Genomic DNA, 17,306 nt, shown 5'->3' on the forward strand with positions numbered 1-17,306 from the left:
CAGAATCTCAGTACTAAAGAGGGTAGACTGCACCCCACCAGCAGATGCCTTGTGCAGGAAGGCACAGAGTCGACTGTACTTCCTTAGAAGGTTGGCGTCATTCAATGTCTGTAGTGAGATGCTGAAGATGTTCTATAGGTCAGTTGTGGAGAGCGCACTCTTCTTTGTGGTGGCGTGTTGGGGAGGAAGCATTAAGAAGAGGGACACCTCACGTCTTAATAAGCTGGTAAGGAAGGCGGGCTCTGTCGTGGGCAAAGTACTGGAGAGTTTAACATCAGTAGCTGAGCGAAGGGCGCTGAGTAGGCTACGGTCAATTATGGAAAACTCTGAACATCCTCTACATAGCACCATCCAGAGACAGAGAAGCAGTTTCAGCGACAGGTTACTATCGATGCAATGCTCCTCAGACAGGATGAAGAGGTCAATACTCCCCAATGCCATTAGGCTTTACAATTCAACCGCCAGGACTTAAGAACTTTTTAAAAGCTATTATTAATGCTTTTTGAGATAGTGATTTAGATGCATATCATATTTTTTACTGAGTTAAGTATTGTATGTTATTAGTTTTGCTACAACAAGTGTATGGGACAATTGGAAAAAAAGTTGAATTTCCCCATGGGGATGAATAAAGTATCTATCTATCTATCTATATAGCTGTCGGGAACATCTGGCTGATATGAGTCATTAACCACTTATGCAATTTACATGCAGGCATGACACATCCTTAAATATGGACAGGATTTAGGGTTCAACACATTTCTTACACAAGCATTATCAAAGCAAATCAACAGAACGTAGTACAGGACCTTCAGCCCTTGGTATTTTGCTGACCTTTTAACCTCTCTAAGATCAATTTAAACCTTCCTTCCTAAGTAGCCCTCCATTTGTCATTCATCCATGTGCCTATCTAAGAGTCTCTTAAGTGATCCTAAATTATCTGCCTCGACATCCACTCATGGCAGCAACAATCAAGTGGAGACAAAAAATCGTGAGCCCTGAAATCTTTAAGGAAAACTTAGTAACTTACTGCATAGTAAGTTGTGTGCTTATTTGTGCTTTCTGTTTATAATATTAAATTAGGATGAAGTTACTTTGTTGTGCTTGTATGCTTATTCCCATGTCTCCTGGCTGGACAGTCGAACTAGTTTCGGGTATTTTGGATTTGATCAACCCAGCCCATTACATGTGCCTAAAACTCTTGCAGCAGACTGTAACTTGCAGGCTAATGAAGATTAAGTTGTACTGCACTGAGGAGGAAAACCTTATTACCACTTAAGGAACCCACAGGCAGACCTGCTGCAAGATTTTGATTCAAAATATTGGCAGTTCCTTTTCCCACACAGATACAGCTCAACCGATTGGATTTCTCCAGCAGAGATACAACAGATTCAGCTGCAGGAGCTCACCAGGTCAAGTAGCATCTATGAAAGGAAATAAAGAGTTGATGTTGTCATGCTCCTGATTGTTAATCCCCTATCTTGCCCCTAATATCCTTTGATTATGCCTTGATTCCAATCATTAATTTCCCATTTACTGCTAATTCACTTGATGACAGCATACCTGGTCTCCATCAAGAACTGCAGTACAAGAACCCTGGCATCACAACCACTGGTTGCCAGTTTGTTGGTCTATTCCTGTGTGATAACTTTGTTTCCTGACTGCCTAGAACTGTTTGTTCAGCTCCAGTTTCAAGATTCTCCATGAAAAGCCCATCTCTGTGTCAAGATTCCTCCTGTTTGCTGTTCAACATTCACATCTACGCCAGCATCTCCAACTCAGTCTCCGTGCCTGTGTCCTGCCCTTGGGTTCTCCTTAGTCACTCAATGCAACAGATGTTTTGGGATGAGGCCTTTTAGAAGTTAAGTTTAAAAAATAGATTATGTTGTACTGTGTAAGTTGCAATGTAGCAATGCAAGGGTTAAGATAATGTCCAGACAAGAATGTTTTTACAGATAGAGTGCAGTCAACCTAGACAAGAAAGAGCCTTAAAGAGCATGGCTTCCCTTCGCACAGCGGGGGACCGGAGTTGTTTGGCATGTGGAGACAAGATAAGGATTAACAGAACAATGTGAGGCACACACACTAACAAGGACACAATCACATTATTAACTTCAAAGTATTGTCAGTTGTCAGCTGGCAGACTCCATTGACTGTTATCACCTGTATTGTGAATGATGGTTGAATATGCAATTAAGGAATTTGATTATACTCAGTTTACCAAATGCTTAATCTCCTTATTGGATAATCAATTCTGTATAAAAATGGCTTTGTTCTGTTCAAACCAGAACAAGCTTTATTTGATTATGAAGGGTATGACATGGGTCATGACCATCATTGTTCTTGGCAATTTTTTCCTCAGAAGTGGTTTGCCTTTGTCTTCTTCTGGGCAGTGTCTTTACAAGACAGGTGACCCCAGCCATTGTCAATACTCTTCAGAAATTGCCTGCCTGGCATCAGTGGTCACATAAGCAGGACTTATGATATGTGCTAGTTTCTCATATGACCTTCCACCACCTGTTCCCATGGCTTCACATGACCCTGATCGAGGGGGTCTAAACAGGTGTTACATCTTATCTAAGAGTGACCTGCAGGATAGTGGAGGGAAGGAACACCTTACACCTCCTTTGGTAGAGACGTACCTCCACCTCACCCAGCAGTGAAGGGTAGGGATATGGTAAATGCAAGCAGGCTTTTTCTACTGAGATTAAGTGAGGCTATAACTTGAAGGGGAACAGGAGGAGGAATTTCCTCCAAAAAGGAAGACAGCCTTGTCGTGATTTGGAAGTTTACGTGCCTCAATGACCCAGAGAGCTATGTTGACCCTTAGGAAGATCACCCAAATCAAACAGGTGAAATGGTAGAGGCCAGACTATCAGTGGTCCACCAGTCCTCCAGGCCAGTCAAGCAAAACTGTTACAAAAATACCAATGACAAATCTTTATACATCTGTGTGTGGTGGTATTCTTGAGAGTCCACCTGGGACTTACGTGGCTGATAGCAGAGAAAACTAAGAGGAAGCTACTGGCATGATGAAGGAAGCCATGAACAGCACCAAGTATGCCAAGGACAGACAGAGATGGAGGACTTGCATTGCTGCCCTAAGCATCGGTAAGAACGGACAGTAAGTAAGCAAGTAAAAAAGGGGATTTCTCCACTCCTCACAGAGGGTAATGAGAGTGTGAAGCAAGCTTCCTGCAGAAGTGGTGGATATGGGCTCAACTTCAACATTTATGAGAAATTCAGATAGATACATGGATGGGAGTGGAATGGAGGGCTACTCTAAGCAAGGCTATATTCTCAGCACCCACACTTTTTGACAACTTCATTACCCTTTTCCTGAAGCACATATCTGGCACTGAAACAGAGGGGATCTACCTCCACACTAGGTTTGATGGCAGGCTTTTTAACCTCGCCAGCCAAGAGTCAAAACCAAAGTGTGCAAGGCTATGATGAGAGAATTGCTGTTTGCTGCTAATGCAGCAGTCACAACCCACACTCTGCAACACCTCCAGAGCCTGACGGATCACTTCTCCCAGGCCTGCAAGGAACCTGGTCTGACTATCAGCCTGAAATGATAAACGTCTTGGGACAGAATATGGAGGCACCACCAGTCATTGCCATTGATAACCACAAACTGGATATTATTCACATTCCTGGGGTCCATCATCAGTGGCAACTTCCTCTTGGATGCAGAAATTGACAAGTGCATCAGGAAGGCCTCAACAACTCTGGCCTGCCTCACCAGACGGGTCTGGGAGAGCTCCAAGCCCACCAGTAGAAGCAAGGATGGCAGTGTACAACATTTGTGTCACCAGTATACTGCTACACTGAGGCGATACCGGGACAACATACTCTAAGCAGGAGAGAAGGCTCAACACTTTCCACTAAAGGTGGCTTCATTACATCTTGGACATCTCCTGGACAGACAGAGTACTCAATGCTGAGATTCTCTCTCAATGTGGCCTGCTTGGGCCATGTCTGCCACAGGTAGGATGTCTCCACCCCTCTACGGTGTACTGAGAACCACTGGCTGCCCACAACTCTGCATCAAGGATGTCTGCAAGTGGGACGTGAAGGCACAGGACATCAACATTGAGACCTGGGGGGAACTTGCAGCTGACCGCACCAGATGGAAAAGGACCTTGAAACATTACTTTAAGTCAGGTGAGGGAAGATTCCTGAAAGCAGCAGAAGACAAGTGGGCCCATAGGAAGGAATGCAAAGCATCTCCAGCAGAGCTGAGACTGCTTATATATGAGACCATTGCAACAGAGTCTGCCACACTCGTCAGCCACAGACAGCGCTGCACAACAACATAGATGGCGAGGACACAACATCCATGGTGAAACGGGTCCAGTGCAGATTGATGAGTCTGGGCAGAATGATAGTGCCGCATGGACTCAATAAACCAGAGGGCCTGTCTCTGTCCGATGAATATGATTGTGTAACAGCGTGGAGAGAAGGGCTAGATTGTTCTCCTTGTGCACATGTAAATAAAGTGTATGAAGAATAAATGAGTTTTCAGAGCCCAGTGATTCAACAACTACAGTGCTAAATCATGGGTCTTTCCTTCGACACAACCACTGATACCACATAGAATTAAAGAGGTGATAAAGAGTAACCCACCAACAGACAGGACAGGTACTTTGCCCTACCTGGGAGCTCAGGCAAGATGCATGTGTTGTAGCTCTTGTTATTCTCTGGGCTGAACTTCATCTTAAGCTTGGACTGGAGGTTGTGAAATTGCCGGTAACGACGGAATATGAAGTATCTACCCCCGCCTTTCATCTTCACCTGGATGACAAACAGCTGCAAGAGAGACAGACATGACTTCAGTATGGAGCACGCAGTGAATCCAGGAGAGAACTGTGGCGACCGGTTCTCTGGCACTGTGTCTGGTGCTGTGGCTCTGAAGGGATGTGGGGAGAAGAGGACTGCAGTAGTGATAGTGGGTGCATAGCTAGAGGAGTAGATATGAGATTCTGTAGACGTGAGAGACACCTCAGGTGCCAGGGTCAAGGACATCTCAAATCAGGCCCACGGCATTCTAGAGGGGTGGGGGGGGGGGGAAGCAGCCAGAAGTCTTGATACATATTGGCACCAACGACAATGAAAATGGGAGGGGGTCCTGAAGATAGAATTTATTGAGCTAGGTAGAAAGCTGAAAAACAGGAGCTCAAGGGTAGTAATCTCTGGATTGCTGTCTGTGCTATGCGCCAGTGAGGGTAAGAATAGGGTAATATGGCAGGTGAATGCATGGCTGAGGAACTAGTGCAGAGGGCAGGGGGATCACCGAGATCTCTTCTGGGGAAGTTCCACCTGTACAAAAAGGAAAGTTTAGACTTGAACCTAAGAGGGACCAATATCCTTGCAGGCAGGTTTGCTAGAGCTGTTGGGACAAAATGAATCTGGCAGCGGGATGGGAACCAGAGTCACAGGTCTGAGGATGGGCCAGTTTGTATAAAAGCAGTGGCCGTGTGTAGTGTATGAGGAATGTGAGGAAGAACAGGCAGATGATAGGGCACAATGGCAGTCACTGGGATAAGTTGCATTGTAATAGGGGGACAAAATCGAAAGGGGTGACGCATACAAGGCTGAAGTTGTTATATTTGAATGCGCTTAATACATGGAATAATGTAGATTATCTTGTAGCGGGTTAGAGATGGGCAAGTATGACATGGGGGGCATCACTGGGTTGTGGCTGAACAAAGTTTGGGGATAACATTCAAGGATACACATTGTATCGAAAGTACAGGCAGGCAGGCAGGCAGAGGCCTAGTTGATAAAAAATGAATTCAAATCCTTAGTAAGAGGTGACAGAATATTGGAAAATGGAGAATCGTTGTGGGTAGAGTTAAGGAACTGCAAGTGTAAAAAGATCCTGTTGGGAGTTATAGCCAGGCCTCTGAACAGTAGCTAGGATGTGGGCTACAAATTATAATGGGAGATAGAGACCACAAGTTAAAAGGGTAAAGTTACAATAGTCATGGGGGATTTTGATATTCAGGTAGATTAGGAAAATCAGGTTGATGCTGATTTTAGATCCCAAAGGAAACAACTTGTAGAAAGCATATGAAATGGCTTTTTAGAGCAGCTTGTGGTTGAGCCCACTAGGGGATCAATTATTCTAGATTCAATGTTGTGTAATGAACCAGTTTTGATAAGGCAAGGGAACCCTTGGGAAGCAGTGAACATGATAGAATTCACCCTGCAAACTGAGAGGGAGAAGCTAAAATAGAAGTATCAATATTACAGTAAGGGAAGGAAAGGGAATTAGAGGCCAGAGAGAGGAGTTAGCTGAAGTTGATTGGAAGGGAACATTAGCAAAGATGACAGCAGAGCAGCAATGGCTGGAGATTCCGGCAGCAATTAGGAAGGCACAGGATAGATACTGTATGTCCCCCGCCAGAGGTATTCTAAAGGTAGGATGTCTTCAACATAAACTTGTACCCGATATTGTGATCTAGGGAAGCCAAATGTGCCAAAAGCTCTCTTTATGTCCTTACCTTCCTGTGACGCCACATTCAAGGAAATATGAAACTGTATTCTAAGATCCCTTTGTTCCTCCACACTCCTCAGTGCCTCTCCTACCCTGGTTTTCAGTCTCAAAGTGCAACACCTCACACTTATCTGCATTATATTCCATCTGCCAATCTTCAGATCATTTTTCTGGCTGGTCCAGATCCTATTGCAATCTCTGATAGTCTTCAGCAAGGAAACCCCCAATCTTGATGTAATCTGTAAATTTGCCGATCCAAATGACTACATTATCATCTAGATTGTTGATATTGATGACAAACAACAACAGATTCAGCACCAATCCCTGTGGCACTTCATTAGCCACAGCTAACCAGTCAGAGAGGCAACCACCTACTATGATCCTCTGGCTTCTCCCTCTAAGCCACTGTTGAATCCAACTTACTACCTCATCTTGAATGCCAAGTGACAATCTTCTTGATCAGCCTCCTATGTCAAAGGCCTTGCTAAAGACAATATCCACTGCCAACTTTCCTGATAACCTCCTTGAAAAACTCTGAATCTTGGTATAAAAAGCTAATCGTGTAACTAGAGTGAGAAACAAAACGCCAGAGTAAATCACTGGGTCAGGCAGCATTTGCTGGGGGCAGGGGTGCAGTTGGTGGTGTAGTTGACATTCTGGATCGAGACCCTAAGTTTAGATGGAGAATGAGGCCAATGTGAAGAGGAGGGAGGGAGGGAGGGGTCTGGTGGGTGGAACCAGGTGAAGGGGAGCAGGTAGAGACAGAGATGGGAAGATATGTGTGGATACAAGAGGCTGCAGATTTCAGAATGTGGTAAATAAAACCAGAAAGCATAGGAGCAGAATTAGGCCATTCGCCCCACCATTCGACCATATTTATTTACCTCTGGAACCCCATCTCCTGTCTTAACCCCATAACCCTTAACACTGTTACTAATCAAGAATCTATCAACTTCTACTTTAAATATACCCAGTAACTTGGCCTCTACAGTCATAGAGTCATAGCGAAGTACAGCACAGAAACCGGCCCCTTTTGCAAAACCATTTAAACTGCCTACTCCCATCAACCTGCACTGGGACCACAGCCCTCCATATGCCTGTCATCTGTGGCAATGAATTCCACCCACAGATTCACCACCCTCTGGCTAAAGAAATTCCTCATCTCTGTTCTAAAGGAATGTCCTTGTATTCTGAGGCTATGCCTTCTGTTCCTAGATGTTTGATGCTAGGTAACATTCTCTTTACGTCTATGCTATCTAATCCTTTCACTGTAAGTCCAATCACTAACAGGAGAAAATCTGCAGAAGCTGGAAATCCAAGCAACACACACAAATGCTGGAGGAACTCAGCAGGTCAGGCAGCATCTATGGAAAAGTGTACAGTCAACATTGTGGGCTTAGACCCTTCCCATCCTGATGAAGGATCTCAGCCCAAAACATTCCCTGTACTCGTTTCCATAGATGATAGATAGATAGATAGATAGATAGATAGATAGATAGATAGATAGATAGATAGATAGATAGATACTTTATTCATCCCCATGGGGAAATTCAACTTTTTTTCCAATGTCCCATACACTTGTTGTAGCAAAACTAATTACATACAATACTTAACTCAGTAAAAAATATGATATGCATCTAAATCACCATCTCAAAAAGCATTAATAATAGCTTTTAAAAAGTTCTTAAGTCCTGGCGGTAGAATTGTAAAGCCTAATGGCATTGGGGAGTATTGACCTCTTCATCCTGTCTGAGGAGCATTGCATCGATAGTAACCTGTCACTGAAACTGCTTCTCTGTCTCTGGATGGTGCTATGTAGAGGATGTTCAGAGTTTTCCATAATTGACCGTAGCCTACTCAGCGCCCTTCGCTCAGCTACCGATGTTAAACTCTCCAGTACTTTACCCACGACAGAGCCCGCCTTCCTTACCAGCTTATTAAGACGTGAGGCGTCCCTCTTCTTAATGCTTCCTCCCCAACACGCCACCACAAAGAAGAGGGCGCTCTCCACAACTGACCTATAGAACATCTTCAGCATCTCACTACAGACATTGAATGACGCCAACCTTCATAGGAAGTACAGTCGACTCTGTGCCTTCCTGCACAAGGCATCTGTGTTGGCAGTCCAGTCTAGTTTCTCGTCTAACTGTACTCCCAGATACTTGTAGGTCTTAACCTGCTCCACACATTCTCCATTAATGATCACTGGCTCCATATGAGGCCTAGATCTCCTAAAGTCCACCACCATCTCCTTGGTGATATTGAGACGCAGGTAGTTTGAGTTGCACCATATCACAAAGTCCTGTATCAGTTTCCTATACTCCTCCTCCTGTCCATTCCTGACACACCCCACTATGGCCGTGTCATCAGCGAACTTCTGCACATGGCAGGACTCCGAGTTATATTGGAAGTCTGATGTGTACAGGGTGAACAGGACCGGAGAGAGTACGGTTCCCTGCGGCGCTCCTGTGCTGCTGACCACCGTGTCAGACCTACAGTCTCCCAACCGCACATACTGAGGTCTATCTGTCAAGTAGTCCACTATCCAATCCACCATGTGAGAGTCTACTCCCATCTCCGTTAGTTTGTGCCTTAAGATCTTGGGCTGGATGGTGTTAAAGGCACTAGAGAAGTCAAGGAATGTAATCCTCACAGCACAACTGACCCCATCTAGGTGAGAGAGTGATTTGTGCAGCAAATACGTGATAGCATCTTCCACTCCCACCTTCTCCTTATACGCAAACTGAAGAGGATCCTGGGCATGCCTGGTTTGTGGCCTCAGATTCTGTATTATCAGCCGCTCCATGGTCTTCATCACGTGCGACGTCAAGGCAACAGGTCTGAAGTCATTCAACTCCTTTGGTTGTGGTTTCTTCGGTACCGGGACAATACAGGATGTTTTCCACTGTCTGGGTACTCTTCTCTGCTCCAGGCTCATGTTGAAGATGCGCTGTAGTGGTTCTCCCAGCTCAGTCGCACAGGCCCTCAGTAATCGTGGGGAAACTCCATCCGGTCCAGCCGCCTTGCTGGTACAGATCTTCCTCAGTTGACCTTCCACCTGTGCAGCCGTAATCCTGGGCGTGGGCAAGGTCTCCTGTGAGTGGCTATTTTCCTGTGAGGGAAGTAAGCCTGGTGTGGATTTCTGCGGTGAGGATGAGATTGAGCTGTCGAACCTGTTGAAGAAGTTGTTCAGCTGGTTCGCTTTCTCCACATCTCCACTTATGTTTGCCCCCCGCTTTGCACCGCATCCGGTGATGATCTTCATCCCATCCCAAACCTCCTTCATGCTTTTTTTCTGCAGCTTTTGTTCTAGCTTCCTCCTATACTGCTCCTTTGCCCCCCTTATCTGTACTCTGAGTTCCTTCTGAACTCTTTTAAGCTCCAACCGATCACCATCTTTAAAGGCCCTCTTCTTCTGGTTTAGGAGGCCTTTGATATGACTAGTGATCCAGGGCTTATTATTGGGATAGCCGCGAACAGTTCTAACAGGGACAACAGATGCAGCCCAGCCTGCTGAGTTCCTCTGGCATTTTGTGTGTGTTGCTTTCAATATTAGGTAGGTTCCAACAAAATCCTGTCTCATTCTTCCAAATTCCAGCAAGTACGGCCCGGAGACATCAAATGCTTTGTGGGAAGATTTGTGGGTGCTGCACGGTGCAGTTTAAACTAGAGTTGCAAGGAGATGGGAACCAGAGTGCCAGAACAGTTAATGGAAAGGTTGTAGAGCCGGATGTTGGTAAAGCCTCAGAAAAAGTCAGGATCAAAAGGTTAAACATGGTGTGACTAGTGTCCTGAGCTACGTATATTTCAATGCATGAAGTATCGTAGTAAAAGTGGATGAGCTCAGGGAATGGATCAACACCTGGAATTATGGCATTGTAACCATTAGTGAGACTTGGATGCAGGAGGGGCAGGACTGGCAGCTCAATATTCCAGGGTTTCATTGTTTTAGATGTGACAGAGTGGGAGGGATTAGAGGAAGAGGAGTGGTTTTACTAGCCAGAGAAAATGTCATGGCAGTGCTCCATCAGCACAAACTAGAAAACTTGTCTAGTGACATAAAATGGGTGGAACTGAGGAATAAGAAAGGTATGACCACATTAATAGCATTACAGACCACCCACCAGTCCTAGAGAGTTAGAGATAAATTTGTAAAGAGATCATAGACTGCTGTGAGAAACAAAAGGTTGTTATAGTAGGTGATTTTAACTTTCCACATATTGACTGGGAATCCCATACTGTTAAAGGACTTGATGGGATAGAGCTTGTCAAGTGTGCTCAGGAAAGTTTCCTTCATTGGTACGTAGAAGTTCCCAACAAGAAAGTGTGTGTACTGGATCTGCTATTAGGGAATGAGAAAGGGCAGGTGACAGAACACTTTGCATCCAGTGACCACAATACCATTAGTTTTAAAGTAAATATGGAAAAAGATAGATCTGGTCTGAAGGTTCAGATTCTAAATTGGAGAAAAGCCAAGTTTGATGGAATCAGAAACGATCTGGCAAGTGTGGATTGGGACAGGCTGTTTTCTGGCACAGGTGTACTTGGTAAGTGGGAGGCCTTCAAAAGTGAAATGTTGAGAGTACAAAACTTGTATGTGGCTGTCAGAATAAAAAGCAAAAATATAAACTGTAGGGAACCTTGGTTTTCAAGAGATATTGAGGACCTGGATAAGTAAAAAAAAATAAGAGGTGCTTAGCAGATATAGGTAAGTAGGAACAAATGAGGTTCTTGTGGAGTATAAGAAATGTAAGAAAGAAACCAGGAAGGCTAAAAGAAGGCTTGAAGTTGCTCTAGTGGACAAGGTGAAGGGGAGTCCTAAGGGATACTATAGAAACATTAAGATCAAAAGGATTGAAAGGGACAAAATTGGTCCTCTGGAAGACCAGAATGGTAACCCATGTGTGGAGCCAAAAGAGATGGGGGAAATTTTAATTAAATTTTTTGCATCTTTATTTACTCAGGAAACAAACACAAAGACTATAGAAGTAAGGCAAAGCGGCATCAACTTCACCGGCCCTGTACAGATTACAGAGGAAGAGGTGTTTGCTAACCTAATGTAAATCAGGGTGGATAACTCCCCAGGGCCTGATAAAGTGTTCCCTTGGACCCTACTGACAGAAACTGCTTGGGCACTAGAAGAGATTTATTTCATCCTTAGTGACAGGAGAGGTAGCAGAGAACTGGAAGATATTCAATGTTGTTCCACTGTTTAAAAAGGCTCTAAGCAGAAACCAGGAAATTATAGGCTGGTGTTTCTGACATCAGTTGTGGGGAAGTTATTGGAAGGTATTCTAAGCAACTGGATAGACTATTTGGATAGACATGGACTGATAAGGATAGGCAGCATGGCTTCTTGTGTGGTAGGAGATCATGTCTAACCAATGGTGCTTTGAGGAAGTTACCAGGAAAATGGATGAAGGCAAGGCAGTGGATGTTGTCTATATGGACTTTAGTAAGGCATTTGACAAAGTCCGGCATGGGAGGTTGCTCAAGAAGGTTCAATCGGTCAGCATTCAGGATGAGGTTGTAAATTTGATTAGATGCTGGCTTTGTGGGAGAAGCCAGAGTGGTAATAGATGGTTGCCTCTGACTGGAGGCCTGTGACTAGTGGAGTGCCACAGGTTTCAGTGTTGGGTCCATATCAATGATTTGGATGGTAATGTGGTTAACTGGATCAGCAATACAGGTATATAATTTATTGAAAATTGTGTCACAAATAGATAGGGCATAAAGAAAGCTTTTGGCATATCAGTCTTCATAAATCAATGTATTGAGTATAGGAGATGGGATGTTACATTGAAATTGTACAAGATGTGGTGAGGCCTAATTTGGAGTATTTTGTGTCGTTTTGGTCATCTACCTACTGGAAACAATTAAGGGGGAACATGAGAGGAAACCTCTTCATTCAGAGGATCTTGTGATGGTGGAATGAGCTGCCATCCAAGTGGTGCATGCTAGCTCAATTTCAACCTTTAAGAGGAGTTTGGATAGCTACATGGATGGTAGGGGTATGAAGAGCTATGATCCCTGGAGCAGGTCAATGAGAGTAGGCAGTTTAAATGGTTTTGACACGGACTAGATGGGCTAAAGGGCCTATTTTTGTGCTGTACTTCTCTACTACTCTAAATGCTCCTCATTCATTAACTCTTTCATTTTTGGGATTATTCTTGTGAACTTCCTCTGGACTCTCTCCAATGCCATTACATCCTTTCTTACATTTGGATTGCAAAACTGCTCACAATATTCCAACTGCAGTCTTACCAATGGCTCAGCTTTATATCCTTGCTTTTATATTCCAGCCTTCTCGAAATGTGGTCTGATCAACATTTAAACAAAGTGACAAGTGTGATGAGGTAAAATTCAAGATGTTTTATTGTCATTCTCTAGTACAAAGGGATCTGGTGCATAATAAAACCAGACAAAAATCATAAAACACAATAAGTATAAATATATTGAATTTTTTGAGGATGTGACTAAACACATCGATGAAAGAAGAGCAGTAGATGGAGTGTATATGGATTTCAGCAAGGCATTTGATAAGGTACCCCATGCAAGGCTTATTGGGAAAGTAAGGAGGCATGGGATCCAAGGGGACATTGCTTTGTGGATCTAGAACTAACTTGCCCACAAAAGGCAAAGAGTGGTTGTAGACAGGTCACATTCTGCATGGAGGTCAGTCACCAGTGGTATGCCTCAGGGATCTGTTCTGGGACCCTTATTCTTCGTGATTTTTATAAATAATCTGGATGAGGAAGTGGAGGGATGGGTTAGTAAGTTTGCTGATGACAAAAAGGTTGGAGGTGTTGTGGATAGTGTGGAGGGCTGTCAGCGGGAATTGATAGGATGCAAAACTGGGCTGAGAGGTGGCAGATGGAGTTCAACCCAGATAAGTGTGAAGTGGTTCATTTTGGTAGGTCAAATAGGATGGCAGAATATAGTATTAATGATAGGACTCTTGGCAGTGTGGAGGATCAGAGGGATCTTGGGGTCCAAGTCCATAGGACGCTCAAAGCAGCTGCGCAGGTTGACTCTGTGGTTAAAAAGGTGCATGGTGATTTGGCCTTCATCAATCATGGAATTGAATTTAGGACCAAGAGGTAATGTTGCAACTATTTAGGACCCTGGTCAGATCCCACTTGGAGTACTGTGCTCAGTTCTGGTCACCTCACTACAGGAAGGATGTGGAAGCCATAGAAAGGGTGCAGAGGAGATTTACAAGGATGTTGCCTGGATTGGGGAGCATGCCTTATGAGAATAGGTTGAGTGAACTTGGCCTTTTCTCTTTGGAGCGACGGAGGATGAGAGAGGACCTGATAGAGGTGTATAAGATGATGAGAGGCATTGATCTTGTGGATAGTCAGAGGCTTTATCCCAGAGCTGAAATGGTTGCCACAAGAGGACACAGGTTTCAGGTGCTGGGGAGTAGGCACAGAGGAGATGTCAGGGGTGCTTTTTTTATACACAGAGTGGTGAGTCCATGGAATGGGCTGCCAGCAGAGACTTTTGGATAGGTACATGGAGGTTTTCTGTTTCTATATGGGAGGGGATACAGATGGGGTTGGTTTCCCCTGTAAAAAGCACCTGAGTTACTGACGTTTTGGAGGAAACCTGCTGTCGGGACTATACATGACTCTGGGCACATCCCATGCAGGTGAGCCAAGAGTTGCCCCAGATCAAGACAAATAAATGCATCCTCCATTTGTCCACCCCACTCGGGAGTGGACTCTGCCCCTTTAAGAAACAAATACTCACAAAGTAGCCAGAGATTCCTTTGCCCGGTTGCACATCAGCGACGTGGGCCGAAACCGGTACGTCGTCAGGAAGCTGCTCGTAATCGCTGCCAAAATAAAATAAACCTGAAACTTCCGCGGCATGGTCCGGTCAGCGCCCCGTGTACCCCGCTCACCGCTCACCGCTCACTCCCGCCCGCCCCACCGCCCGCACGGGGAGCCCTCAGGGACAGAGAGGCACCAAACCGGTACCTAAGCCTCCTCACCTCTCTCCTCTCAGTTGTCGGTGCATTGTTACAAACTTCAGCACTCTGGACGAGTACAATAAACGCAAAGGATAAGGGCAGGATGTTAATAAATCTGCTGACGTTTGACAGCGCAGAAAGCACTATAGTAACTGCCTCCTGCTCCTGTGAAACTGGTTTGAGGAAGTGTGAGTAGATTGTGACAGGGTGTTGTGCGCCTGAAAATTTATTGACCTTAATGCATTTGTAATAAAAAGATGACAATTATTCGGTTTCCAAAGAATTTTTGACATTATTGTGGGGGATGATCGCAGCTGGTCCCGTACTTTCGGACTGAAAGATCAGTTTTTTTTCAGTCTAGGAACTGCAGCGCTGGATTATAATAATTGCGTCTCCTCCTGACCATGTCCGACATGGAATCTGAAGTAATCTGTTTTCATTTCTCTTTTAATATAGAAATAAACACATAGGGTACTTCAGAAAATCGTTTAATTATAGAGTGGACACGAGGAAATCTGCAGATGCTGGAAATTCAAACAACAACACACACAAAATGCTGGTGGAACACAGCAGGCCAGGCAGCATCTATAGGGAGAAGCGATGTCGACGTTTCGGGCCGAGACCCTTCGTCCTGACCAAACGTCGACAGCGCTTCTCACTATAGATGCTGCCTGGCCTGCTGTGTTCCACCAGCATTTTGTGTGAGTTGTTAATTATAGAGTGGTGTAGATTTGGTGAAGAAAGAGAAATGGACTTGTATTGTTCCCTTCACCCAGTTCATGCCCTCTTCTTATTGCTACCATCAGGGAGGAGGTACAGGAGCCTCATCATTTAGGAATAGTTCTACCCCTAGGCCATCAGATTTCTGAATGAGCCTATGAAGCCCACCAGGGATAGAGTCCCCCTGGTCCTCACCTATCACCCTACCAGCCTACCGATCCAACATATAATCCTCCGTAACTTCCACCACCTCCTACAGGATCCCACCACCAGACACATCTTCCCCTCCCCCCCACTCTCGGCTTTCCGCAGGGATCGCTCCATACGCGACTCCCTTGTCCATTCATCCCCCCATCCCTCCCCACCGACCTCCCTCCGGGCACTCATCCCTGCAGACGGAAGAAGTGCTACACCTGCCCCCCCACTTCTTCCCTCACCACCATCCCAGGCCCCAGACAGTCCTTTCAGGTGAGGCACCACTTCACCTGCGAGTCAGCTGGGGTGATATACTGTATCCGGTGCTCCCGATGTGGCCATTTATACATTGGGGAGACCCGCCGCAGACTGGGAGACCGTTTCGCCGAACACCGGCGCTCAGTCCTCCAGCAGTGGCGGGATCTCCCTGTGGCCAAACACTTCAATTCCACAGACCACTCCCTCTCCTATGTCTGTCCATGGCCTCCTTTACCATCAAGATGAGTCCACACGCAGGTCGATGGAGCAATACCTTATCTCCTGCCTAGGTAGCCTCCTACCTGCCGGCATGAAAATCCAACTCACAGACCTCCGTTGATACCCCTGCCCCCCCTTACCCCATCCCTATCTATAATTCTAGTCTGGTTCTCTTTCTCTCTTTTTTCCCCCCTCACTATAATCTCCCCCCAGCCCTACCTTTCTTTCTCTTTTATTTCCCATAATTCTCCACCTTTCCCCTAGCCCATTTCCCTCCAGCCTATCACTTCCCAGCTCTCTACTTCATCCCTCCCCCCACTTCTTATCCCCCCTCGACCATCCCATGTTACTTCACTCCTGATGAAGGGTTTCGGCTCGAAACATCGTCACTACCTCCTCCCATTGATGCTGTCTGGCCTGCTGAGTTCTGCCAGCATTTTGTGTTTTTATTTATTTCCAGCATCTGCAGATTCACTCGTGTTGACTTCCACCTCACTAGTTTTTTTTCTTTTTTTCCTCACTTTTTTGTCCTGTGCCTTATCACATGACATTGGCGATCACAGTCCTTTCCATGACCATGATGGTTCTTGGCACAATTTTCTACAGAAGTAGTTTGCCATTGCCTTCTTCTGTGCAGTGTCTTTACAAGATGAGTGACCCCAGCCATTTACAATACTTTCCAGAGGTTGCCTGCCTGGCGTTAGTAGTCACATAACCAGGACTTGTGATAAGAGCAGAATTCAGGAACAGTTTCTTCCCCTCTGCCATCCAATTCCTAAATGGACAATGAACCCATGAACACTACTTCACTTTTTTAATGTATGTATTTTCTGTTTTTGCATGATTTTTATTCTATTCAATATGCTGTAATTGATTTACTTATTTATATATTTTTCCTTTTTTTCTCTGCTAGATTATGTATTGTATTGAACTGCTGCTGCTGCTAAATTAACAAATTTCACAACACATGCCAGTAATAATGAGCCTGATTCTGATTCTCATTCTGAGATTTAGGCCATTTGGTCCATCGAGTCTGCTCTGCCAATTCATCATGGTTGATCCAATTTTCCCCTCAGGCCCAATCTCCTGCCTTTTCCCATATCCCTTCATGCCCTAATCAATCATGAATCTATCAACTTTTCCCTTAAATATACTTAAAGCTGCATATGGCAAATAATTCCACAGATTCACCACTCTCTGGCTAAAAAAATTCCTCCTCATCTCCATTCTAAAAAGGAAGCCACTCTATAGTGAGGCTGTGTCCTCTGGCCTTAGATTCTCCATCCATAGGAAACATCCTCTCCACGTCTACTCTATCAAAGCCTTTCACCATCCAATTGGTTTCAATGAGGTCACCCCTCATTCCTCTGAATTCTAGATTGTCCAGAGCCATCAAACCCTCTTTATATGGCAAGCCATTCAATCATGGAATCATTT

At 44.9% G+C, this 17,306-nt stretch overlaps 1 protein-coding gene across 2 annotated transcripts in view; it reads right to left on the minus strand.

Annotated features, from left to right (window-relative positions):
• ncf4 (neutrophil cytosolic factor 4) overlaps nt 1–14,637 on the minus strand; it is a 103,228-nt gene extending 88,591 nt beyond the window's left edge. For both annotated transcript variants that reach the window (XM_073033747.1, XM_073033746.1), the window contains exons 1-3: nt 14,499–14,637; nt 14,255–14,339; nt 4,656–4,809 (exon numbers count right to left, since the gene is read on the minus strand). In XM_073033747.1, coding sequence (XP_072889848.1) covers nt 4,656–4,809; nt 14,255–14,339; nt 14,499–14,524 — 265 coding nt within the window. In that variant the 5' untranslated portion in view covers nt 14,525–14,637. The remainder of the gene's footprint in view (nt 1–4,655; nt 4,810–14,254; nt 14,340–14,498) is intronic.
• Between the last annotated feature and the right edge of the window lie 2,669 nt (nt 14,638–17,306).

This window comes from Hemitrygon akajei, chromosome 31 (assembly GCF_048418815.1).
Source record: "Hemitrygon akajei chromosome 31, sHemAka1.3, whole genome shotgun sequence".
Taxonomy (NCBI): Eukaryota; Metazoa; Chordata; class Chondrichthyes; order Myliobatiformes; family Dasyatidae; genus Hemitrygon; species Hemitrygon akajei.